This window comes from Brugia malayi (assembly GCF_000002995.4).
Source record: "Brugia malayi strain FR3 genome assembly, contig: Bm_v4_Chr2_contig_001, whole genome shotgun sequence".
In the NCBI taxonomy this organism is placed as follows: domain Eukaryota; kingdom Metazoa; phylum Nematoda; class Chromadorea; order Rhabditida; family Onchocercidae; genus Brugia; species Brugia malayi.
The window spans coordinates 9,988,112-10,014,106 of NW_025062476.1; the positions used below are offsets into that span (position 1 = coordinate 9,988,112).

General features: G+C 32.5%; 3 protein-coding genes across 7 annotated transcripts; 2 read left to right on the top strand and 1 right to left on the bottom strand.

Moving 5' to 3' along the window:
• Window positions 1–294: 294 nt before the first annotated feature.
• Window positions 295–13,415, top strand: Bma-mel-11 (the record flags this gene model as incomplete). Of its 5 annotated transcripts, none has more annotated exons than XM_001900788.2 (20): window positions 295–408; window positions 2,013–2,099; window positions 2,345–2,464; window positions 2,868–2,946; window positions 3,185–3,383; window positions 4,461–4,574; window positions 4,998–5,160; window positions 5,453–5,586; window positions 5,844–6,059; window positions 6,505–6,784; window positions 7,387–7,535; window positions 8,447–8,644; window positions 9,508–9,603; window positions 9,788–9,914; window positions 10,301–10,414; window positions 10,508–10,759; window positions 11,080–11,244; window positions 11,658–11,816; window positions 12,268–12,377; window positions 13,329–13,365. In XM_001900788.2, 20 exons carry the CDS (start codon window positions 295–297, stop codon window positions 13,363–13,365), a joined length of 2,913 nt encoding a protein of 970 aa, XP_001900823.2. The 5 variants fall into 5 exon arrangements, with proteins under 5 accessions (XP_001900823.2, XP_042935050.1, XP_042935048.1 ...); XM_043079116.1 differs by having other exon boundaries at window positions 6,538–6,784; XM_043079114.1 differs by lacking the exon at window positions 12,268–12,377 and having other exon boundaries at window positions 13,329–13,415.
• Window positions 13,416–14,998: 1,583 nt separating this feature from the next.
• Bm5455 (protein T01B7.5, putative) lies at window positions 14,999–17,826 on the bottom strand (the record flags this gene model as incomplete). Its single annotated transcript, XM_043079118.1, has 7 exons — window positions 14,999–15,199; window positions 15,447–15,704; window positions 15,911–16,025; window positions 16,476–16,594; window positions 16,889–17,029; window positions 17,099–17,283; window positions 17,598–17,826. 7 exons carry the CDS (start codon window positions 17,824–17,826, stop codon window positions 14,999–15,001), a joined length of 1,248 nt encoding a protein of 415 aa, XP_042935052.1.
• Window positions 17,827–19,589: 1,763 nt separating this feature from the next.
• On the top strand, window positions 19,590–25,597 carry Bma-saps-1 (Uncharacterized protein; the record flags this gene model as incomplete). Its single annotated transcript, XM_043079119.1, has 16 exons — window positions 19,590–19,744; window positions 20,158–20,247; window positions 20,360–20,543; window positions 20,941–21,075; window positions 21,207–21,272; window positions 21,491–21,729; window positions 21,989–22,172; window positions 22,519–22,791; window positions 23,157–23,328; window positions 23,467–23,639; window positions 23,853–23,941; window positions 24,231–24,288; window positions 24,353–24,445; window positions 24,576–24,768; window positions 24,849–25,059; window positions 25,570–25,597. 16 exons carry the CDS (start codon window positions 19,590–19,592, stop codon window positions 25,595–25,597), a joined length of 2,343 nt encoding a protein of 780 aa, XP_042935053.1.
• Window positions 25,598–25,995: the final 398 nt, after the last annotated feature.

Genomic DNA, 25,995 nt, shown 5'->3' on the forward strand with positions numbered 1-25,995 from the left:
GTGACACTTTTTGTGACGACTGATTCCGGAAAAATCAATTCCATGTAATTTTTGACTTAATTCTACGCGAATCTTTTTGAGGTATTGATAATAGTCATATTAACTGTGGAGAAAAAAATAAATAGGTACGACGTCCTCGATGGCATCCGGAAACCGTAATGTTTAGTCGTAATCTCTTGGATATAGTTCCGATCAAACAACCTCTTTGCCTGGATCAAATTATTTTTCCTTTATTTTATGCTTGTTTCTGCTATTTACACTAGTATATTTGTTGTTTTGATATAAAAAGAACGAATGAATAGTGGAATGGTGAGAGAAGATTCGGATGTCGCATTGGAAGCATCCCACTTTGCTTTCCTTCAACAGAACAAGAATATTTTAGCGAATAATGTTCTCTGGAAGCGGAAGGTATGTTTTCGTTCTATTGAATATATGTCTTACTTCATGTTTTTAATAATCTTTGCTGATTAGCTTGGTCGCTGTTTTGAATATTGGAAGGAACTACCCAGTATTTTATCAAATTGTGGAACCAAATTATCGTTATTTTTTTATCACTGTACTGAATGACTGCTATAGCTTCTAATAAATTTTCATTAAATGTTAATACAGCTATGGTATAATTTATGTTTTGATATCAAAATTATTTAAGTTAAATGTAGTATGTCACAGTTTTGACTGATAGAATTATGATCTTTTTTTATCACGGTGACAAGTGTTTCCTTGTAACAATTGATTTTTTTTTTTGGTATTTTTTGTTGTATTTTTCTGATCTTCAAAGCATTTTGAGTTTAATTTAAGTTAAATGTGTCACAGTAACACTTTAGAGTTGAGTGCTGATAGAGTTTCAATACAAATGAATTACATGAGGCTTGCTGCTTTAATTTGGGCTTGCGGATCACATTCTTGGAATATGCTTTGTTTTATTTCATCCATGGATTTTGGATAGCTTATAGACTCAATAATACTGGGAAATCCATCAGTATACTATTTTTATTTGTAGCTATTGATTAAGAATAATAATATTCACATAATTCATATTTTGTTTGGATTATTTCCGATTGTTATGAAAGCATCTTTTCAACTGTAAATTCCAACATTTTTTTGAGCACAAAAATATTTTCATGCTAAAAAACGACGTTTCATCTAGCAAACTTGATTCATCTTTAGAGTGAGTTTGTAGGATCCTGCAGAGGAACATCACCGTTTGGTTTATACTATTATTACATTTGTTTTTATTGTTTTTTTTTTTTTTTTTTTACATTTGATTTTAATTTTGTAAGACTTAGAAAAATGCAGAAATGAGAGCAGTCTTTTTCATTTAAGCAATGTTTTACTTTTTCTTATGATGACAATAATAACCGAATATGATATACCAAACATACTTTTTTTTGCAGAACTCAACCCATACTGTGTTTTATTATTCCTTCCTACCCCACCCTAATTTAGAAATCTTCAAGGTTTGTAATATTCTTTTGTCAAGTCTATTTCTCGGTCTTAATTTCGTTTTTTTTTTTTTTTTTTACGATGCTTAATAGGTTGAATAATGAAGATGATCTTTTATTATTGCCTCTGTCTTTGATATTAGTAAGTACAAAAATTACTGTGACAGATCACTTCTGTTCTGCAGAAAGACAGAAAAATAAAAGAACAAAACTTGGTTAAAAAGTGTCGGCTGATTTATCTCTTACTGTTAATCTAATCTCATTTTAGTTTGTTTAAATAATCTGTTCTTATGTAATATTTTTTCTTTGGTTCGTTTTGTTTGTTGGTTGGCGAGTTTTTTTTTATTCGATGAATAAAATTGTTAGTTTGGTTTGTTTGATATGCTTTTCGGTTATTGAGAAGAATTAAAATAGATCGTTTGTGTTCAAACTGAAAAGGGAAAACGGTATTCTTTTAGCACCATAAATCGGTTGAAGGAAGAAAGCTGTTGAGAGCTGATGGATCTTTCAGAATTTTCAAATTAAATTTTTTTATCGAGTCAAAGATTTTTGTTTTTATGTTTATTTCAGGAACAGTTAGTGAAATGGGAAACATCAGAAACGAATCGTTTGCCATCGGTTCGAAAGCTTAGTCATGAATCTAAAGTCAAGTTCACTGTAAGTCAATTGATGTATCAAAAACTGTGATTAATAATAACTCATCGATTGTAGTTGTTATATTGTTTTATTAAGGTAACAAATTTTTTCATGAGCTATATGACCATAAACTAATGCAAGATGATCCATCCAAAGCCTTTAAATTTTTTTTACCCACGAATACTCATTTTTAGCACAAATCACTAATAAAACTGGAGAGGTTTTTGACCAACAATTTATGTTTGAAAGCTAAAAATAATTTGTAGGACGAGGATATATTTCTGAGTGCTTGCTTAAGTGGTGACTTGGAAGAAGTGCAGACATTACTCAACGATGGTGCGAATATCAATACTAGTACAGTGGATGGTCTTACAGCCTTACATCAGGTCATTGCAGTTTCATAATTAGTTATAGTTTGTCATGAATTGAAAAAATTCTAATAATTGAATTAAGCATAGTAAAATCATAGTGAAAAAATTCTTTCTTAGTAAAATCTGTTTAAGGGTTTTTTATAATTAAGTTTTTTAATTATCATAGGTACCACCACTTTGATTATAGTGATGTCTGTTGAAGGTTTGTGAAAAGTAAGATCTTTTTATTGTTACTATGAGAGATGGGTGCCCACTTTTTTTATCAGATCCAAAAATCTTAGCGGATACAGTACTACGAAGTGAAAATTAGACCCAGTGCTTTAGCTTATGTCATCCAATAGTAAGAAAAATAGTACAACTAAAGTGCATTTCCAGTTTGCGATTTTCATTAAATACTCATTCAAATATTCAAATTAAGGCAGTCATCGATGGCAAACCAAAAATGGTACAATTTTTAGTGGAGCATGGAGCTAACGTCAACGCACAAGATAATGAAGGTTTTTCCATTTTTCTGTTTTACTTGCCGTAGATTAATGATCATAAATCTTTCTACATCTTCATAACATGGTTAATAACGTTGTTCCCTATGTTCATATCTCTTAAGCGGAAAAATCCGCATCTTTTAGGCCTCTTGATTTGTTGGATAAGCATTCTCATATTCATGATGAAACTAACCCATTATCGTTAGTTTTCTTTTGCACTTCTTTTTTGACTAAAGAAAATTACTTTCTTTAGGTTGGACTCCATTACACGCAGCAGCTTGTTGTGGGAATGTCGATTTAGTCGAATATCTATGTACAGAGGGTGCCGATCTTTCTGTGACAAATAGCGACAAGGAATTAGCTGTTGACTTGGCAGAGGAAGATGACTGTCGTTTGGCCCTGGAAGAGGAACATCAACGACAAGGCATCAATCCTGATGAATGCCGAAATAGGTAAATGCATTTGTTTCGTATGTTAATACATTTATATTATCGAAGTGTTTTCAAGTTTAGCTGATGGATCTGAAGGTGAAATTTTTAAAAATTATCCTACCATATTAAAGAATTTTCAACCTACTAATCAACAGTTAGTTATACAAAAAATTATACTTAAAATTCTACTAGCTTAAAACCAGTCGCGCTTAAAACGAATATACTTATTATACTAAAAAGCCCTAGAGTGTATAAAAATTTCAAGATTGCAAATCAAATATAATAATTTTATAATATATACACTGTAAAATTCTTTTATTTATTAATGAACTAAATAGTTGGTTTATTAAATAAATACAATTCTATTAGAGTATTATAACTTTAATGTTATAATACTCTGAGAATTGTATTTAATTTAGTAATTATTTTTAAATAATTACTAATAATTATTCATAATTATATTGAACGTACAAAAAATAAAAAAACCAAAAAAAAAAAAAAAGAAGAAATAATTAAAAAAATCATCATTAAAAATAAGCTATAAAAAATAATGAAGTAAAACAGATATCTTACAATTAAAAATTAAGAACCTCAAACATATAATAAACAAAATATAATACCTCACATTCATTCTAAGAACCGTCAATAGTCAATAGACATATCATAAGCTTGAGTATGATACCAATTAAAATTATGTAATTTAGCACGAAAAAAATTAACAATAAGAAAACAAACACCAATCAATACATGACTTCCATGCAAACCAGTTCCGATATAAAAAACTCTGCCATAAATTCTATCATTCATTACGAAACAATTATGGCTATACTCAAAAAATTGAAAACATAAAAAAAAAGAACCAATAAAAATACATAATAATAATAAATTTTCACATTTATTAATATTCAAACATAAAAATTGTCAGCATTATTTGTTTAATCGTACAATTGTTAGGTTTATAGCCACGCCATTATGTCAGACATATGTGACAATTCTAGGAATATATTCAAAAAAATTTATGTCTTAGGTTGAGTGAAAAATTAATTTCAGTTGCTCTGATTGCTTTTCAGATGCCTGTACTACTAATTTGTATTGTAGAGAGTTAGCAATAATGAGACGTGATGCAGAGCAATGGCTGAAGGATGGTGAAATGCATGATCATCCGCATTCTCGAACTGGTGCTACAGCGCTTCATGTTGCAGCTGCAAAAGGGTTCCTGTTCATTTCATTACAAGACAGTAAAGTTTTCCAAAACTGGGTTGAAGATATGCTTTTATAAAAGAACTGCTTATTTTTAGTCTTTAAGCTTATCTGCTGTCAGTTGGGTCAGGAATACTTGGTTGTTGTGGTTTGTAATACTTATTTGTCGCAGTTTTTTGTTATCAATAATAAAACATAGTCTCCTATAAGAACATCTTTCATTCATTGTTTCTCGTTCGTACTACACTTATCATTTTAACTTTCCTACCATTCTTTATATTGGAATACGGCTTTATGGTATTTAAAATTTGGTAGAAATTGTTGCTGCAATTTACGAATCTCTCTTCCTGATCTGATTTATTCTCTTTTGCGCATAAATCATTTCATTTATTCTCTTGAAAATGCGTAGAAGTACCGTTATTTCGGTTGTTTCAGCTATAACGATGTAATAAGGTTGTTGCTTAAAGCTGGTGCTGATGTAAATTGTCGCGATCGTGATGGCTGGACCCCACTTCATGCTGCTGCACATTGGGCTGAGCATGAGGCTGTTACTATTCTTATTCAGAATGGTGCCTCGTTCTCCGAACTTACCAATAATGTTAGTATTATATAAATTAAATCTTTTGCAGATATGGCTGTTTTTCTCTTTGGTGAGAGTTAGTAGATATAAAATCATATGTTGGGCAAATGTAATTTTGTTTAAAAGCTGGTTTACTATAGTAGGAATAAAGTAAATGGAAGCAGATAATAGAAGATAAATCTTAGTTCAGGATTCAAGTATCCTGTTTTTTTTTTGATTTGTAGATTAAAGTGGTTGCTAATTCATATTTTTTGATCAGTGACTAAATAAGCGTTCAATTGAACTGCAATGATTTTTTTCTGACTTACAGGGTGAAACAGTATTAAATGTTGCCGATAAAGATATTGTTGAATACTTGGAAGGAATGCAGGAAAAAGAACGGTTGAAACTGACTTCCAACAGTTCTGTTAATGCATTGGTACACTCTAATACACCACTTAAAAGGTACTAACTTTTAAAGTTGTAATTTATTGGCATTTTCGTAAAAACGGGCTTGAGCAGTTCATTATTTACTTGTTTTGATTCACTCCTCATTGTCTTAACTGAGATTTCACTATGTTTCATTTCTTTCAAGTCACTTTCAAGCAATTAAGTTACACAGCTATATAATTACGGAATTTAATGAATAAATCTTTTAGTATTTAACTTTACGTTTGTCTCATTATTCTTAACCTTCATTTATATTTCAAAAATTTTTGTAGAGCTGGTTCAACGACTTCCGTTTTAAGAATGTCTACGGAAGAAAAAACAAAGAAAACAAAACTGGACGAACGAGATGAAAAAAAAGACCTCAAGGAAGGCGATTACTCCTTCATTATTGAGGACAAGTCCCCGTCTCCATCTGTAGAAGTTCGATTACCGTTCCCTGTGAAACAACATCAACCCGATATTTGTGAGTCTCCCTCTGAAGATAGCAGGTTTGCCTTTGTTGGGAATATATTCAGCTTAAATTATGAAAATATTTTCGATTTTCATGCTTAATGCGGTGTTCAATCTCATGGAAATAAGGGAAAGGTATATAAGTTAAAATATTTTTTGCATTTTGGCATTGTTGCTAGTTTGGTCTTACATGTTTTCTTTTTTTTTCTCTTTAATAGAAATAAATGAATTGAAAATTTTTAAATTTGTCACTCAGGGCAGAAAAAGCACTAGAATAACTTTGGACTAGGACAGAAAAACAACTAGCAAAAATGATTCGCAACCATGGTAGTTAATAACAGGTGTTTCAGCTTAATAGGAAACAATGTTTTAAGTATAATTTACATTGCTCATTTTCAGAAATTAGCATAAATATAGATTTGGTGGTTGAAAAATATAAAATGAGATGGCATATCGCTAATGTCGTAAGCATTTGCAATTCAGATCTCCTTCCAAATCAAACAGTGAAGGTTGTAGTGAAGAAAAAACTGCTTCGATTTCTGAATCCAAGAACAGCGATTTGGACAAAAGTGAATCAACTGGATTGGAATCTGTTACTTCTTCTGAGTCTGATCAAAAAAGAAGCTTAGCAGTGGAGGATAGATTGGCACGTGTTACAACCGTTCCATCTCCTCTTCCGATTGTGCCAGCGTGCGCAAGCGAATCGAAATCTCCATCAGAAGTGATACGGAATTCAACTTCCCCTTCATCATCTACAACCATTGTTAGTTTTACTGAATGTAAATAATGGTTGTTTAAATCTCTGTTAAATCTTTATTTAAATCTGCTACTTTTCTCCAGAATTTTAATTATTCCGAGGAAACCAAGTTCAATTACTAGTCGATGAAATAAAATTGACTAATAGGTAGAATGTCGTGCAGTTACGAATAATTTTAATAATCATTTAGATCATGTAAACGTTTGATCTTTTTTTTTTTGTAAAGTCACTCGTTTGTTAAGTGCCATGAAACAACTTATCCGCAGAGTTTCATATCTACCCTTTACTTTCCAGTGTTCTTTTTCCTCTCATTCATTTTTCTCGCCGTAACATGATAATTTTCTTGCTGACACATTAAGAAAAGATAGTGCATTATAAATTTGTGGAATATAAGTGAATGAACGAGTGGTTGGTCTAGATTCACTAATATAATTTACATGATCATATATCGATGTAACATATCGTGTAGTTTGGTAGTCTCTCTCTCTCTCTCTCTCTCTATATATATATATATATATATATATATATATATTAGCCGTTTTACATCTGGCAAATACAGTTTATTACCGTGTTTCTTAGCTTTAACAGACCAGAAAGTATATTTCCAGAGCAGTTTGACTTCACGATCTGCGAGTATTGATTCTAATTCGTCGATTGCCTTATCGCAGAATCAGCCGTGGCTTAAAATTCATTCTGCAGAAAAAGATTGTGCAACGACAACAACTTCCTTAGAGCCATCTACTCGTTTCAGTAAATCGTAAGCAAATGATTATTATTATTATTATTAATTTTGCATTTTTAGATAATTCTTTCATGATATTAAAAGCAAATTTTTCCGTTATAGCGGAGATCAAACCTATTCATTATGGAGGTTAGGTCTTGTTGTGGAATGATAGCTTTTCTTCCAGTCACACCTCATGCTTTTGCTGCTTGTGCTTGCGCTTTCTTAAAAATTTTTTTTTATACATTATTATCAAAGATTATTAGATTTTCACTGAAACGCTGTTTTTGTTTCGGATGGGATGTTTTAAAAATTATTTTTGCATCTCTTATATGCTAAAAGCTTTCAAATATCTGGTTCTTTCTAACTTCTTGTCCCCAACATTTGAGATTTAAATGCCCAAATCTTGGTAATAATCAGTCTTTGATTAAATGTTTGAGGTCAGTTGTCATAGTTAGAGCAATTTCTTTCACATTAACTAAATTTATGATCTTAGTTTATGAATTGGAATGTATTTATATTATTTTTTATTTTTTGTATCCTATCGCAACTGCCCCACGATTTTTTGCCTTTTGAATCCCTCTGTTACACATAGGTAATCATAATTATGGTTACATAAAGAAAGCAGATTATTCAAGCTGTTGGAAAATACAGTCAGCTTTGGCTTTTTCTTCTTGTCAAGCCCTACATAAAAGATTCGTCTTTGTTTATTCTCGAATTTTCTCACGTAATAGTTTCATCCTTCAATGAGAGAACTTCTTTTAAGACGAGAATATGATGGAAGTACTATAATTGTATTTTGGTTTTGTTAAACTTTCACAAACTAATATGTATTGCTTTGCATGAATTTTGCCGCATGACACAGTGTGCCTCTATTCATTTGCAATAAGTTTTTTCTAAGATATGGTCTTGATATTTCATTTCAAAAAAAAAAACGACAAATTTAGTGTCAACTTGCAACGATCAACATCAACACCTGTCCCATGGTTGCCTCTGTATCGTAGTTCAGCAGTCAAAGGTCCGCTACATCCGGCTTTTGCGCATTTCCAAGCTGCTGTACGACAGGCTGCTACGGCCACCGTGAGTAGAAATCAACCAATAACGAACGCTTGTTCATTGCAGACTGGCGTACCGTCTTTGTCAAGGTGCTCCCTATATCTTTCTTGTTTTTGTTCATCGTCTACTGTTTTTGAATTAAAATTATAATGCTTTATTGCTCAAGTATTTCTACATTTCATTTTTTTGTGAAGCTAACCCTTTGAAAGCTTTTACAAAAGGTAAATTTTTGCCATGTTTTCCTAGTTTAGTAGCATTTAAGTATGTGATAGATGAAGGAGAAGATTAGAATTTCAAATATTTAAAAAAAGGAATCTGTTTGCAGCTGTTTTTATCTTAGATTGGCCTATTAAATGATGAACATTTGGCGTTGTCTTTACAGCTTGTAGCTTTTAATCATTCGTCTATGTCCTGACTTTGCATAACCGCTGCATTTCCTATTACTTGATAAAATATTTAACTGACAACATAGATACCACTGTAAATGTTAGCATTCTCGATTTCAAATTGAGATTGATTTAATATTAATATTTGAATGAAATAGTATAGTCGAAGCAAAGAGTTTTGTGAAGGAAGAATTGGTCCAGCTTAAGTGCTATGTTCTACCGAGTCCGGAGCCTAATGTACCTGTGTATTTCATTTGCTTTTATTCAGAGTTTAGCTGCATGAAGCATCTTATTTTGATTTATTGTATGCGTTTTATTTTCCTAATGACAATACTTTAGGATGAGTAGAGAAGATAATGTTAGACGTAGTGTTTGGAGTATCTGGTCTATACTCTACTTTGTTTTCGCATGGACTTATAGCTTGTTTTGAGAGAAACTTTAGAGTTTGGTTAACTTGAAATAATGCATTATTAAAATTCTAAATGACTTTCAAAAACTGGAATTTATTATGTCCCAAACGAATTAGCTGTGAGTTGTTAGTCTTTTAATTAATACTCTGGTTTAAGGGGATCGCTTGCAACACCACCGATGGAACCAAATATGCCAAATGAAAGTGAAGCTGAACGACGAAGTAGAGCAAAGCGGCAAAGAGACTCTCGCAGGTTCATTAACTCACCTAATAGAATTTAAGTTAAAGAGTAGAGCCAAAAGTAAAAAGAGAGCAGAATACAATAACTAAATTTGACGTATTTTTTGTTACGCAGAGGTTAATGCAAGAAGGCCAGATGTCATTCGTGGTTTTCGTGTCTTAAAACTGATGCATATTAGATTATATGTACATATTAGATCGACTCAAGGAGTAACTCGAGAGCAGCTGCGCGTTGCCACAACTCTGACTGTTCGACGTGATGACAAGGAAAAAGATCGGGAGAATGATTCGCAGAGGAATGGAACGAACTCTTCTTCGTCTTTGGTACGAGCACTTGTTCCATTACTGATAAGTTCAATGTTCATGGATCGTAGAAAAAGTATCTTAACTGTCTTATTCAGTAGATTTCGTAAGTATTAAGAAACTATTACAGCGAATACTTTCATAATTCTTAGTATTTAAAATATTTTTCCATCAGTTGTACTGTTCACTATGATAAGGTTTAGAAATTTCATTATAGATACTTTGGTTAGAAGCACTCATCTTTATACATCTATGTTGAAATATAGTTACTTGCTTGCTTTTTCTATTTTTTTCACATGTGTGAAATGTTCTATTATGCAGGAATTAATTGAGTTTTGTAAAAATTTAAGGTTGGATTTGATGATATTGTTTTATCATACATTTAAGAGATTTTTATAAGTTTTCAGGAATCCACTTCACTGCATGAAATCGAACAAAGAGTTGGGGAAGAAAGGAAAGATTTTGACGCTAAAACATATTCTCCCAGTCAGTCGCTTTCCGCTGTTCGTCGTCGGTCGCAAGTAAGTAAAAGCTTTGCATTGCACGGTTCAGGTTGATTTATTTGATTTCTTGCTTTTCACCAAGAAATTGATTTTCGGATTGTTTTGTTCCAGGCTCCAAGAAATACACGGCGCGTGACAGGTCCAATCCGAATTGAGAATCTTCAGAGTGATGAAGCATCAAAAGACTCGGTCCAGAAAAGTAGTAATGACATGTCTTCAGCCAACATAACCACACCATCATCTCTCAACGTCGATCACTCAAACCCTGTCACTGCTACTACTTCCTATAACTTTAGAGATAATGCTCTTACAACCATTGCTTATACTCAGACCTCTCTTCCTGGTAAAGTAAGGACCACCCAAGTATGTTCTAGGTTATATTTATCGTTTAAATTACTCGAAAACCTTTTATTATCTCGAAATCTTTGGATTCTGTTTTCTCTATATAAAAGAATGTGAACTGTATGACTATTCTTAGAGTTCTTTGTGATTGCTGTTCATTTCAGTTTAGCTCTTACTGGTTCCATATTTCCCTACCTTTCTCTACAAGTGCAAAAAAGAGTAGATCACAACTGATTTCTCCATCAATACAAAAGTATTAATTAGCCACAGCTTAAAAGGACGAGAAATTGTTTTATTTTATCTGTTTATGTCTTTCAAAATTTGTTTCCAACTTGTTATAGACTAATTCAATACATATCGGTGGAGGAACACCTACAACAACATTTCAAATGCTTAGTAGCAGAACGAAGTGCCAGGAGACAACTGTGGATTACAAAGCACTATATGAAAAGGAAAAACAAGAAACGGAAAGACTACGTCACCGAATTGAAGAACTATCATTAGAGGTTATTTTATTTCTATTATAAATGATACAAATAATTATATATATATATATATATATATATATATATATATATATATATATATGGATTTTTTTATAAACATGAATGTTTAGTGAGGATTTAAGTATATATTGAAAAAAAATTTTTTTTACCTCTTTATTTTTGTTTTGAGCTGCTCCATTCCCATTTCCTGTATCCCATTCGCATTGAAATTTTCATTTATGTTATTACTTCTCTAATCCTTTACCTCAAAACATAAATACTTTTTTATCCACATCCAGATATCGTTTGAGAAAACTTTGGACTTGTTTAACCATAAACAATGAGTAAACTAAAATGACTGCTGCTATAAAGCATAAGTAACTTTTTTTGTGTGTACTTTTAGTTTAATATTGTCTGCATTGTTGAATATTTAGAAATCGAATTCAGCAAATAGCATTCCACTACTGAAATGTAATATTGGAGGACGGCTTACATCACTACCATCGCTTAATAAGTCTTCATCAGCATCAATGAACGAACGTGAACGACATAGTTATGAACAGCGAATTGCCGAAATGCAATATGAAATTGAGGTCATTTTGAAGTTCTTTTCTCTAATTATAATTCATTTTATCCATAAAAAGACTTGAAAATTCCTGTTATAAGAATAGGAACATACATATTTATCTGTGAGATACTACCATTTTACTTGCTTACTTTTTTCATATACTTAAGTCATGTAATTTTTTTTGTTTTGGTGAAGAGTGTGAAGCTAGAAATAATGAGTCTCGCCCCATATATTTTTATTTTATGGTGTGCGTTTTGAATGCAAAGGATTTCTTTTTTAGTAATGGCAGTAAAATTTAGTAGGAATGTCAGCAAAAAAGTGTAAGGTACAGAATAGATGGAAGGTTCATGAATAACTGAATGAATGTTGAACTTCCTTTAAATCCTTTGAAGAATTGGATGTTCAACTTCTTTCAAGCTTTTTCGAAAACCTTTTTTCACTGCTAACGTATTAAAAGCAAGTTCATATTAACTTAGGAATTGAAAAAGCTGGAGAAAAACAATGATTCGCTACGAGTGGAAAACGAAGCATTGATTCGTGTGTTATCTAAAATGAGCCGTCAGCAAAGTACACCAACTTGGCCTCGGTAGTGTTAGCTTGGGTTGCACTTGGCTAACAATGCTGCTATTATTTCTATTACTACTACCTTCTCGCTTTTCATAACCTTAGCCATTTTACTCATTTGTGAATCTACAATCATATTAGAACACCAAGCATCATAAATCTAGACATATGGGATGAAAATTTTCGATTCCATAAATGATGCCGGAATTGTCATGAAAGTCCCAAATGTGATGGGATTGTAATAAGGGTAGTTTAAAAATGGCAGCAGGCACTTGAAGGATGAGGATTATCACCAGCATTTTTCGAGATTAATTTTAAATGTCCTTGTGCAGAATGGTTTTTTTCGATTTTTGAAGATATTCACCTTTTTTAGAAATATTCATATGACGTTTGACTGAGCAACATTAAAGAATTTCTGGATTAGGTAGTTTTATCTCGATCTAACATTCTAAATAGTATTCTAAATAATGGCTATGTTCTGACATGCGGTGAATCTAATGCAGTATTTCGAGTAATTAATAATAGTCAAGTCTATTAATAATGTTTTATGAGGTCTGTCTTCTCACTCTTCGTTGTATTTATTTTTTGAATCCTTCTAATTAATTATTCCTTATAATAATTCGCGGCACTTTAACTTTTCTTCGTCTATTATTCAAAGTTGTGAGGAAAGTAGACATTTATTTCTGAAATAGTTGATGAATGTAAGGAGCCAGATTGAAGCAAACTGTAACATGAAAAACATGCTTGGAATGACAATATAAGCCAGTTGACATTCGGTTTGTCTTGGTTTACGAATTTGAGCTTTACGAATTTGTTTTGCAAATAATTTTGTTACTGCACATGCTGTTAACTGATATCATATTTGAAAGTCATTTTTCGAATAACTTATGGTTTTATCGAAACATTATTTCATGTCTTTCAATTTCAACAAAGGAGCTTTACCAAAAAGGTTTATTAAATATGTGACTTACAGCAGTTGGAGCATCTACGCGCGGACAACCAAAAATTAAAGGAAGAGAATGGAGCATTAATACGTGTAATATCAAAACTCTCCAAATGAACTATTCAGTTCGCTTTTTTTGGACTTCCTTCAATCATCACTGTCCTTCTATGGACTGATTTATTTTCGAGATTGAAAATTTCTTGGACAATGTATAATGGAGTTGAATTGATAATGTTTAAGAAAGAAAAGAGAACTGATCAATAGCTCCACTTATGTAATCACTTTTGACTTGGACGTCCTATTTATTTTAGAGTTATAATTGGCTTAACGAAATGATTTATTGCGAAGATTGTCGCTTGGCTGTATATGTGGTTCATATGTGTAAATTAAAAGATCACTGGTTCTATAAAATTATGAAACGTTCTATTGCATGTGAAGTGGCGACAGTTGCTTAACCTTATTGTTTTAGTTTCGTAAAGAGGGGAAGCATAGTTAATCGTACTTCACTCCAAAACTATCTCGTTAGTTTTACTCTGTAGTCATACCCATACTGTGAATGAAGCACTGTGCAATTCAATATATTGTTGTGATAAGTGGTGTTTCGATGTTTGAGGCATTGTTGTTGTCTACTGTTATCCCTTTGCTGTTTTTCCTTCATTTCGGTTGCATATTTCTGTACCCTACTCCTTCGTACCAAAGTTTGTTTGATAAGGTTACCACTTTTTATTAAGTGACTGCCAGTACACAAGCTTTGCGGATATTCCTCGAGTTGATACTGGAAGCTAGTTTTTTTTACTGCTTGTTTTTCAAGTCTTCAGTCATTTTAATAATATGCTGCAGGACATTGAGATTCAACCTGACATGTTTTTTTTTTCTTGTACTTTATTAATGTCATGAAAAATAGTACGATTTGTTTGCTCATATATTTATATTATTGTGATGCCTTATTTCTCGAGCAGTTATCTTAGTCTAAATATATCGTTCACTTACATATGCGGTAGCCTTAATGTATGGACTCCACCAAGTTAATGATTCAGCTCATCTTTTTAAGTTCCTCGAAATATAGTGGAGCCCATATTACAATTTTTCCGCTAATCCGTTCCAGCTCGCTATTCCTGATTATCTGTCGTGCATTTTCATCTGTTTCTTGTCCTTTGAAATAGGTATTGAATATGGAATATTTCTGATTATGTCTTCGTCATTTTTTTTTAATAACAGAATAAATTTGTAAAATATCGACATCTTTCAGATCAATGGAGATTACATAGGCAGAAGATAAGTTCAACCTTTGATGAAAGAGAGAAAGATGGTTCGTTGAATTTTCATACTCTAGTAATTTTGAGCTTAAATATGCTTGGTTAAGGTTACTTCTAGAGTTACTTCTGGACACTACTTAAAAGCCATTCAAACTGATTTCAATTCATCGGTCATTCTTTCGCAAAAGAAAACCTTGGTCACTACAAATATAAAGAGGAGCAAGACACTATAACGAAACCTTGAGGTGAAGCTTACTTCTCCAGAAGTTATGCCCGTCACATTTATTGGCATAACTTGATGACAACTAGTACTGCCAGAGCAGTATGAAGTACCAGTTGTCCATAAGTTATGACAGTAATGTGACGGATATGAAAAAAATATGAAACGTGATCTTGAAAGAAGGGCTATTTAATATTAAACAACAAGAGTATACACGTTCTTCTCTAAGCTTTTAGTTTAACGCTTCTCACGGTTGATGCTCTGATTCCTCGAGTTTCACCACCGTATGGAGTTAATTCCCTCCGCGCATCAGCCTTTTGCGAGTGTTTTTTTATTAATGCTTTCTTGAACTGCTTCCTCTTTTTGACTCTTGAATGATGTGTTCCTTTCTTCCGCTTATTTTGCAAACCTCTATTCTTCTCAATCTAAATGCACCGCAAAGTAAATGAAGTAAACCAAAACACCTAATATTTTCCATTAGTTGTCAAATTAGTGACTACTAAAGCTTTCTGAAATTTATAAAAAGTTATTTGCTTTAAATCTTCAAAGCGAAAAAAGCAGTTGTATCATTTTCAATGTAATATGAATCTAAATATTAAAAATAGCTTAGTATTTGTTGCACTATCAAAAAAAAAAAATTCCGGGATTCTGCATATGCATCAAAGAACTGACTTGGTTGGTTATTGAACGTTTCATAGTTCCTTCGTTTATTTCGTCATTCACAATTCGAACTTCACGATCCATTCTATCATCTTCGATTCGTAACTGTTCATTTCCCTTATCTGTCTTAGAAATTTTTGACTTTTGTACAAACTCTACTGTTGGAAATGTATCCAATATATTCTCGAAATCCCTCGATTTAAGATTATTTCTTATCGTTTGCAGAATGGCACTGTGTTTTTCAAGGAAATGCATAACAGCGAACACTTCCTATGATATTTAAAGAGCTTAAAAGAAATATAATGTGACTAAAAAAATCATAAAAGCGAAGAACAAGAACTAATAATTATAGTGCCAGGCAGATATTACTCGATAACATAAAGATTCCCCCATATACAGTTCAAATATCTAATCCAATAGATGCTACCTAGTATTATCTTAATTGTTACAAAAAGGCGTAACATAAAAAGGCTTACTTTCTGAAAAGTTAAAAGAGCCTGCAGAACAGGATGGCCAATAAATTTAGGAGCTTCCTGATATGAATTTCCGACTATTTTTATATGAAATGCAAATAACAAATTGGTCAGGTATCTGAAAACATGGTTTCAAACGGGTTTGTTCCTTTTTTTAACCTTACCGCTTATCCAAGAAATCCAAATTCTAGAAAAATTTATTCTCATGTTTCTAAATTGCAGTCATTTTTTCGATCAATTATGTAAATTGCAACGAGCAAGACAGCGAATTATTTTAGAATGTTCTCATTCTTACGGAAACCAAAAGTGAATGAAAAGTTTTTTTACGTTTCGGAAGGTTTTCTTTTTTCACCTACTAATAAAGTGTAAAATACAGAAACAATTCATACAACACAATTTATCGATGGAGTCGACAAAGCAACTGATATTCCTAATTTTATGAATTTTCTTTCAAACTTTTAATCTCTATGAAAATAACAGTAACAGCAGAAATTCAAACTAACAAGAACATAAAATGGTATGTGCTTCTTAAATAGAGTATAACAGCCCTAAAATAGCAAAATATTACCTTGAAAATACGTTGATTGCAAGAACTAGTTGCTTTTCTAACATTAAGCCTGGTCGAACATGTTTTAGTGAATGAGCTAAATCCAAGAGAGGAAGAACGTCCGTTAAGAAATATGCTCTCTGAAAATGACGAAAATAATTAGATCAAAAGAAACAAAAACAAGTTTCGAGTATTGAAATGGCCAACCAGTACTATAAGCTAGTTAAAATAAAAAGAGGCTTCTTGAAGGGCCTTTAAAATATCTTAACATGTTCTTATAAATTGTTCTTTTTTTTTGGAAATGCGAATAATGTAACTAATAGGTAACTAATATGCAGGTTTCTGTGATTTATTAGAACGATTCTTTTGTCTTCTAAGCTCTTGTATACAAAGTCGTTCAGATTTTTTGATTGTTCCACTCAAGGAAATCTTACTTTTGCTTGGTACTCGTTAAATATCTGCTCCAAATCAGGATTAACTTTTAAAAAGTATTCATATCGCTGTTCTGCAGTCATGCATTTGATATCTGGGAGCTCGTTCAAATCATGAGTGGTTTCCTCTTCCTGCAGCTCATCCTGAAAATATTGTCAGCAATATAATCACGTTAACCTATCTAGATTTTGATCCTGCTCTCTGGTACAAACCTGGAACTGCATGGGCAAAAGGCCAAGAGCAGCATCTAGTTTCTTTTGCCTTGCAATAGCGTCTTCCTCTTCCAACTCGGCTAATTCCGCTTCCGTTTCATTCATGCCACCCCAGTCTTCGTCAACATACGAAGTGTTGTAGAAACTTCTCCGACCACTGCCCCATTTATCCGCCGAAGGTAAGACTGAAAATATAAGTTCTCGTTTCCTGTCCATAATTATTTCGAATAGCACCCTATCCAAATTAGTAACTAGCTCACCAGTAAACTGCACATATGACTACTTTACTCCTCGAATTCCTCTTCCTTCTTTAAATTCAACTTAGATTAGGTTACCAAACATTTTTATAATAAACCTGATTCCTGGTATCGTTTACAGATAATATTCCGTTCATATGAAAATGCTAACATCCTTTAACATTCAGGCCGTTAATGCAAGAAATGCGAAAAAAAAAAAAAAAAAGATCTAGCTAATTACACTGAAGATCATGAAGACTTACACTTCTCGACGTTGTTTACACCGTCTTCATCAGTATCCGAGAAAGGATTACTGTCTTCTTCATTGTCATAATCATTGTCATCATCATTAGATGAATCTCCTTCGACGTTTAACACCTCCACATGTTTACGAGTCACAGGATCTCCTTTCTCATTATCAGATATATCAAGTGACATGTGATGACGATCAATTTCATCGTAAATCTCGTCACTATCTTCTTCCGAACTCATTCTGTCCTGAAAATAAACAAGAATAAATCAAGTGAATTTAAGAAAACAGGCCAGTTCTTCGTTTTTGAAGGAATGAAGTCAGCAAACAAGAATATTCGCCACTAGAAGTTTTTGAATTTAAGGATCATGAAATAACGCCATGATTTAAGGTTATTACGACTTCTTGTTTAAAGTATAAAACCATCACTTCCCCATATTTTACGGCAATTTGTTGTGAAGATCAAACATGTGGAGGTGTTAAACGTCGAAGGAGAGTTTTTTTTTTCTAAATATTTTTACAGCAAAACATAAAAATATTTAGAAAATTATTACCAGCCGTTCTATTTTTATCATAAAATAACTGAAATAAAGCTTTCCTACTTTTTAAAATTTTATTTCAATTTTCCAAGTGAAATAAAATAAAAAATCACAATCAAAAACCAAAACAAGTTGTTTTAAACTTCGAATCTCCTACAGATGAAGGATAAACGATAAAAAGTGTGCTAAACTTCCATTGAGAAAACAAAAACAAAAGGCTCTGCCAACCAAACCTCGACCACATTCGTTCAGATGTCACTTCACCAGTGAATCAAGCCGTTACCTATTCGTTGCATGCCACCAATAATGAAATGGGTTTTTACGGCGGGGTAGTTTGAATTCGAGGGCGTTGGGGTTTTCTTCAGTGGCAGGTTTGGGTGGCACGAAATAGATAAGTTGGTGAAAGCATCGCGGAATTATTCCACTTTGAGCAAGAAATTCTTGGATGGATTATTTTCTAGAGCTATGATCTTTATTGTCATCAATTTTAGAGCTATCTTTAAAATTTCAATTTATCCAGTTCCTCCCCACTTCCGCTCTCGTTCTTTTCATGGCCTCTTTGAAGTGTTATCATTCTTGAGCTATCTTTACGATCAAATAAAACCATTTCCAAGCATTACGATTCTTTGAAATTGTTGTAGAAGATAACCAGTCATCCTTTATATGAATTCGTAAAACTCGTTAGAATCCAAAAATCACTGAACATGGAAGAACAGTAATGTTAACAAAGGGTTAACGTCTCGAACGAATTGTTAGTGTTAGCACCGGAAGGGGTGACTCAAGTCTGACTTGTCTTTTTCGAGAACGTAGGACTTTCTAAAGAGGTCAAAAAGTAGATTAAACAGAACCTAACTTTAGAATTTTACTGTATGACAAGGATTAAAACAGGAGTGAAACTGCGGGAAATATATTTAGCAAATTAACATTGTAATTAGGAGTTGAAATTGCTAAGGACTTTGCTTTAAACCTTTATATGCGTGATTAAAAAGAAGACAGAGTGAATTCGATCCCTGAAAGAGAAAGTGAATGGCTTTTATTTGAGAAAGACATCAGAGATTCATTTAAGAAAATAATGCTACAATTTTATACAGTTACGCTGTAGAAAGAACGTGACCATATGGCATACTCTAACTTCATTTTCCCTTTGAATGTAAGGAACTTCTGTGCAAATGGTAAGTAGGAAACCGAGGCTTGAAATCACTTATGAACAAATACTGTGTTGAACTGTAAAAACCTGAATAACTCTTAATTAAAAATTAAGTGTCGATCAGCATCTGGATAACCTTAAGTAAATTGAACCCGATATAGTGGTTGGGCGATCTGGCAACTTCTATAAGTAAATTACATGAATTTCTGAGGAATCAATATTATTATTATTAGATTAAATTAACTACAAATATAATGTGATGTGCATCATTTTGCTAGTGACTGAATTAGTGCATTCCAAATTAATAAGTGCTAAAAAAATGTTCCAGGATATGTTCTGGTCGAGCGATCTAGCAGCTTCTGTGAGTAAACTAGATGAGTTATTGAAGAATAATACCGCAACATTAGCAAATGTGTTGGAAGATGATTATGCGATACAAGAAATTCGCAATGGCAACCATCAGCTTATTAATTTGTACGTTCGAATTCACCCTTTTAGTCTTCACTATTTGGTTGCTAATTGCATGAGATTTCCACCATTGCTTGTATTGTCTAGTAATGGATTTTCTGGTTTTTCGACATCGCTTGTTTTGCGGTGATGATTTGATGGATGTTTGCATGGTATTATCCATCATATTACCATATTCGAGCGTAAACTGTTTGTGATTCGATTCCGTAAATGCCAGAGATATTTTAAAACACAAACTTTAAAGCTGCCTGCGAATTTTTTCATTTTCATAATAGGATTATAACTTAGTGACATGGTAGTATGAACCATATCCACCATATGGATGCTTTTTAATGATATCATCTCTTACAGTACTAACGGCACTAACGGAACCTAGGAAAAGCCTTCAATTTTTATGAATTTCAATCCGTGTATTGCAGTTTAACAAGACAAGAAGTAATAGCACAAATGATCAAAGGTGCATTAGAGCCAGAAATCGATGAAAGCTTACCACTGAAAGAACAGTACAAGTACATTTTTGTTGTCTTTCCTCACGGTTGCTGAACTTTATCATTTAGCGATTTAATATCAGTTATGTTGTTGAAAAGATCCAGATCTGCAGTTAGTGATTTCTACTTACAGAAAAGCTCACTTGTGCGCCGAGATCTTATCGATAAATAATGAAGAGCTTAGTAGGGCAGTTATTATTAACGAAGAGGCATGCAATTTACTTTTTGATTTCCTGGATAGCAGGAAGTTAAACCATGTCATTGTCAATTTTTATATGAAAATATTCTCACAAATTATTAGTAGATTCCCTGATCAGGTATGCATTTACTTCATTTACTTTTTTCTACCAAATATCAATTTATTATAATGTGGGAATAATTTTGCGTAAGCTATCTTTCGGGGAATGAAGTTAATAAGTCTTTTAGCCTTTAGTTAGTTTGGTTTTAGGAATCCTTCAGGATTTTTTTTTATATTTTGTGGTGGGAATCATATTGTGGTGGGAATGGGAGCTACTCAGCTATGGGTGAGTTAAGTAGCGGATTTATTTTTGACAAGATTTCACTGCCGTTACATCTCTACTTGGGAATAGATTTTGCTTACTGATTTTTAGGATATAATTTCTAATTAGTCAATAATTAAAACTTTTTGTGTTTGCTTTATTTGCGTATTTTATCGGAAAAAGTGCTAGACAAAGATTTTTAGATGAATTTTAGGTATTTCCCCGCATGAAGGAAAGTCAATTTTTGATTCATTGTATGAGAAATATGAATCATTCGGCTGTTATGGAATTGTTGTACCGTATCGTTAGTGGCCTATCAAATGTCGAGGAACAGGATCATATTAAGCAGGTATCGATAAACTAATTTTGTAATTGTGTCCTGTTGCTCTGCTCACATCCTGCAGAATTATGCTGGCATCAGCAAGTTTTTTTTTTTTTTTTTTTTTTTTTTGAATGTTAAAGAAAGATGGTATATTTCAGTGGTGTGCGGAAAATCGAATGGTAGAAAATCTCTGCGATCTTCTTGTTCCTGAACAACTACCTGTTGTATGTTTTATTACTGTTTCAAATTTATCAAAAATTCTCGCAACTTCTAGTATCGGAGCGAAGAAAAATAATAAATGAAAAAAAAAAAAAAGTGATTTCTTCAGCTATAACTGTAGTATTTATCGGCTATTATTTCTCGAATTGATGTAGCTAACATTAATCATTAATTGCTTAACTCTAATGTGTACTTAAAAGTTGTGTGTGTTTAACCATTTTAGGTTCATGATAACGTTGGTCATTTATGGAGCGAACTGGTGCGTATGTTACGTGATATGCAATATACCGCAGAATGCAAGCGGAATGATTCTTTGTTGGAGAGTTTGCAGTCGGAACGGAATGTGCGGCATTTAATGAGTCGTATGTTACCTGACAATGTGGAGCAGCGCCGTGATTCTGTTATTGTCAATGCTGCTGCTATTTTTATTACCCTTTTGGAAACTAATTTTATCCCTAATTGGTTTGCATTTCTTTTTTCTTTAGACACTGTGATATATTGATATAGAAGATATAGCGCCCAACACACTACGGTGCTTTAATTTGTTCGTAGTGAGTTTTTAGATATGTAGAGGGCCCCAACACAGGTCAAAAGCTTACAATGGAAAAATCTATGACTTAATATTATCTTTTCAAAACTCCATGGACTAGTTTTTCGAGAAACTCATTGTATCCAAGTTTCTCTGAAAAGTAGCTCCATTTAATAATTTTCTAATTTTCAGTCCCAGTCATCAGTTGGGGATGGAAGATCGTGGTATTCAAGCTCAATGGTATGGTGGTGTTCCAGTTGCGGAAAACGAATTAAACGGTACCACGGTTTGGCAGCCTGATGCAGGTCACGTAGTTGAGACAATCGTTGCTGCCTCAGCTGATCGGATTGTCAGTGCAGTAATTGATTCTCTTAAGGTATTGCACAGATAGGCATTCACATGAAACATATTATTAAGAACGTTTTTTGGTTTTTTTGTGAGTAGTTACTTCAAATAGGTTTTTTTTTGTTATTTTCATATATAATATTATAATATATATTATCCTTATTTCTGCTACTAGTTCACTAGAAAAAATTACCGGCATTAAAAACGCTTTCGTTCTTTGAAATGCTGCGAAAGCTGTGAAAACCGCATATATAACCTTAACTTTATGCTGATTTGCATCCCTACTAATTCTAACAGTGAGATAATATGTGCTTTTTTCATTGTTTTGGAAAATAATTCTTGTATTAGCATTCATACTCAAGTATATTTGTTTGTAGATAGGAGATGGCAATATAAAGATATGCAGCGATGCATGGTGTCCACTAATGCGATTGTTGGTGTTAGTGCTGGATACAAATCATATGGCAACACATCAAGCTATTTTGGCAGCATTTTCATCTTTCTCAAGGAGCCCATTCAAACTGTTCCTCACTTATATCAACACTCATCCTCAGCTTACACTTTTTCAGAACCTTTTACATCGAGCTGTTGCTTATATTCTTTATACACTATCGCCTTCTCCCTCACCACTTATACAGTATTTAATTAAAGTAATACCTCGAGAAGTTGTATTCTTTATGTAGATTATAGGCATTTAATATTGATTACCTGATTAGTGGCAGTAACTATATGCTGTATGATTGTAGTTATTAATTAGGTAATCTTTATTAAACATTTAATCTTTTGACAAAACAATTCAATTGCGAGGTCTCATTTTTCATTTCTTCTTTCTATAGTAAACACTTCGAAATAATTGTGGTGAGGATGTGAATCTTGATGTTAAAGTTGAAAAAAGATTTTTCTAATAGTATAAATTAATTAGGTTACAATGAAATAGCTTTGTTATTTTGCAAGTTTTTTCTTTGAATTCTTTGGTTTTTCCAGAGCTGTTTTTTTTTCTTTTCTTTTTTTTTAGGATGTGGATATATTAGGGCATATACTGGCTGGTTATGAGACATCACGAGACGATTTTCTTCAAGGATCTTCAAAAAGAATGCTGCATGGTTTTTATATGAATCTTGCATTGTTAATCAAATGTGCTTCTGAATCCTCATGCAACGCTGGGTGCATAACGCAGTTAATTCAAGGTAGACGCAGTTTCTTAAATGCGTATGCATATTTTGGTATAGGTATAACTTTTGTCTTTATTTTTCTCCAAAAAATAAAGGAATACACTAGTATGAACACAGATACAAAGCTGATAACATTTATTGCTATGTTTCTAGAATCTGATCAAGCTGATTACTGGGAAGCTTTCTCAGAGCAAATAAAAGAATATGAAGAAAAAAATCGTGGTGACGACACAGGTATTACTCCTCCACCGGCGAGTAATATCGTTGATACGGCGAAGATTGATGCATGCGATGTCCCTGAACCTATGGTCAGTGGTGCTGCAGAGGTATTCTAATTTGGTCTTACGTATTTTTCTTTCTTATTTTTAAGTAGAGTTTTTTTTTTTTTTTTTAACTTTTTTTTTGGATAGTTCTGTCTTTTATTTTTTTATAAATTTCTTATTCGTCTTTTATGATTTTTTGCTGTTTGTAAAATGGCCCAAGATTGCAGAATTAGATAATACGGAGTTTGTATAAGTTAAATTATTTGGAAATTATAGTTAATGGATGAGTATGAACAGTATTTAATACCTCGATCGTTAGCAGAGGATGTTGCAATATCATTCCCATGCTCTTCTCATAACACTGAGTATGCAAATTTATTTTCTACATAAAATATTAGAACTGTAAAGTTTTATTGTCCATGTCGTTAAGATAATAATGTCACTGGTGCAAGAAACATGTTATCATTAAAGTGTTATGAATTAGCTAGCATTAACATAAATTAGCATGTAAATTTTCTATCAGTATCATATGTCTTTCGTTTTAAGGTGACCTTGAATGTGTGTCTTTTTTATGAAATTTTTAAGCAGGAAGTTTTGCTCCTTAAATATTTTACTTTTTTGAGAACAAATAAATACATATTTATATTATTTTAGTTACGAGATCACTGATTTCACTTCGGATTACGGCATTGCAAAAGATTTTGCTAGCATTGTGAGTTTCTTCTTTTTCAACTTTTAAGTTTCTGAACTCATTGTTTATAGTGATAAATGTTTAGGGGAACGAAGATGTGTTTGATACAATGTGTGCATTAAAGATCGATACAGATATGGAGTCAGAAGACGGATGGCTAAGGACAAGCAATTCCAAAGTATCTTAATATTAACGACTCATTATATTAACAATTCACTGAAATTCCAAGTCAAGGGATGGGAAAACGAAATAGTTTTCCACCACATGAAGTCTATATATTTGTTTATATAGTAATTAATTTCGTGTAGGAAGTAGATAACAAGACAGCTAGCGATAACAGAGAGGAATCAGGATCGAAACTTTCCGTATTTCGGGATAGTATTGCTCCTATGCTTAATTCCAATAAAGTTGCTGCCAACGATATTTCTGAGGAAAATGAAAGAGATACATCAAAAGCGAATGTAACGAAGGAAGAGAAGAAAATATCAAAATGTGTCATAGGTTATTTTTTATGAATCTTGTAAATCTAATTGATAGGATGCATTATATAGAATTATCATTCATTTAAAACATGGTTTCAGAAGATAAATGGCCACAAGCTTCGTCAATGTCCTCCATGGATTTCGGCAACTGGGCTGATTTCACATCCATGAAGCCTGACGATTGGCCTCCACCACATTCTCAATCCGAGGATGACGCATGGAATGAGACTGGTGAAGACATATTTCTCAGTCCTGCAGTAGCGGCACTTAGTGGTGGCATCGCATCTGTAATTATGGCAGGAAATATGAAGTAGGTTAATTTTAATTTTAATCATTCCTAACATCGTACGGCAACTGCACTTCTTTTTTTTGTTTTTTGAGTAGGTTTTTGAGTACGAAGTCATGGTATTCATTATTAAGCTGGTTTAGTACATATTGTACAACTGGCGATGAATTAAGGCTTCTGACGTAAATTGTTTCTATTCTCAATTTTTCTTAATGAATAAAAAACGAATTTATTTATTCATAATTTGGAAATCCTGTGTACGACTTATTATGGCAGGAAATATGAAGTAGGTTAATTTTAACCTACTTCATATTTCACTTATGGATTCCATATTGCACATAAATTATGTTTTATTAAATCTAGAAGTAGCTTTCTATCCTGCTTTGTTGCAAATCTATTGAAAATTGATCTGAGCTTTTCACTGACTGATATGAAGTCATGATGAGAGTTGCATTGTTTCTTTTCCGATTGATATTGAATGTTATTATTTATCTTTTTTGTTTTTTTTAAAGAGCAAATCATAGTATTTTTCAGAGGATCCGATTCAAACAGTTCAGAATAATAAAGTGAATCATTTCATTTTGGGATCAAGAAGAGAATTATTTATTATAGATTACATTTGATTATTGGATGTTCAAATTAGGTTTATGTCATAAGGTTTTTATTCAGTATTTAAAAATATGTCCTATGTTGCTATATTATAATGTACTCATTTCACAGCCAGTCTTTTCATTTTTCCTTTGTGAAATTTCCTCTAGGTAGTAACTTTTAATGTACTGAATTTTCATGTTACAATTAACATTGAATTTTCAATTTATATGAATAGGTTTTAGAAAAATAGAACCTTCTGAGGTTTTTGTTTAAAGAGAATTCATAGAAACAACCGTTTGGAAGGATTTTATGTTTGTTTTGTTACAATTAGGTAATAAACTGTACTGGATGACAGTGACCAAGTGAATT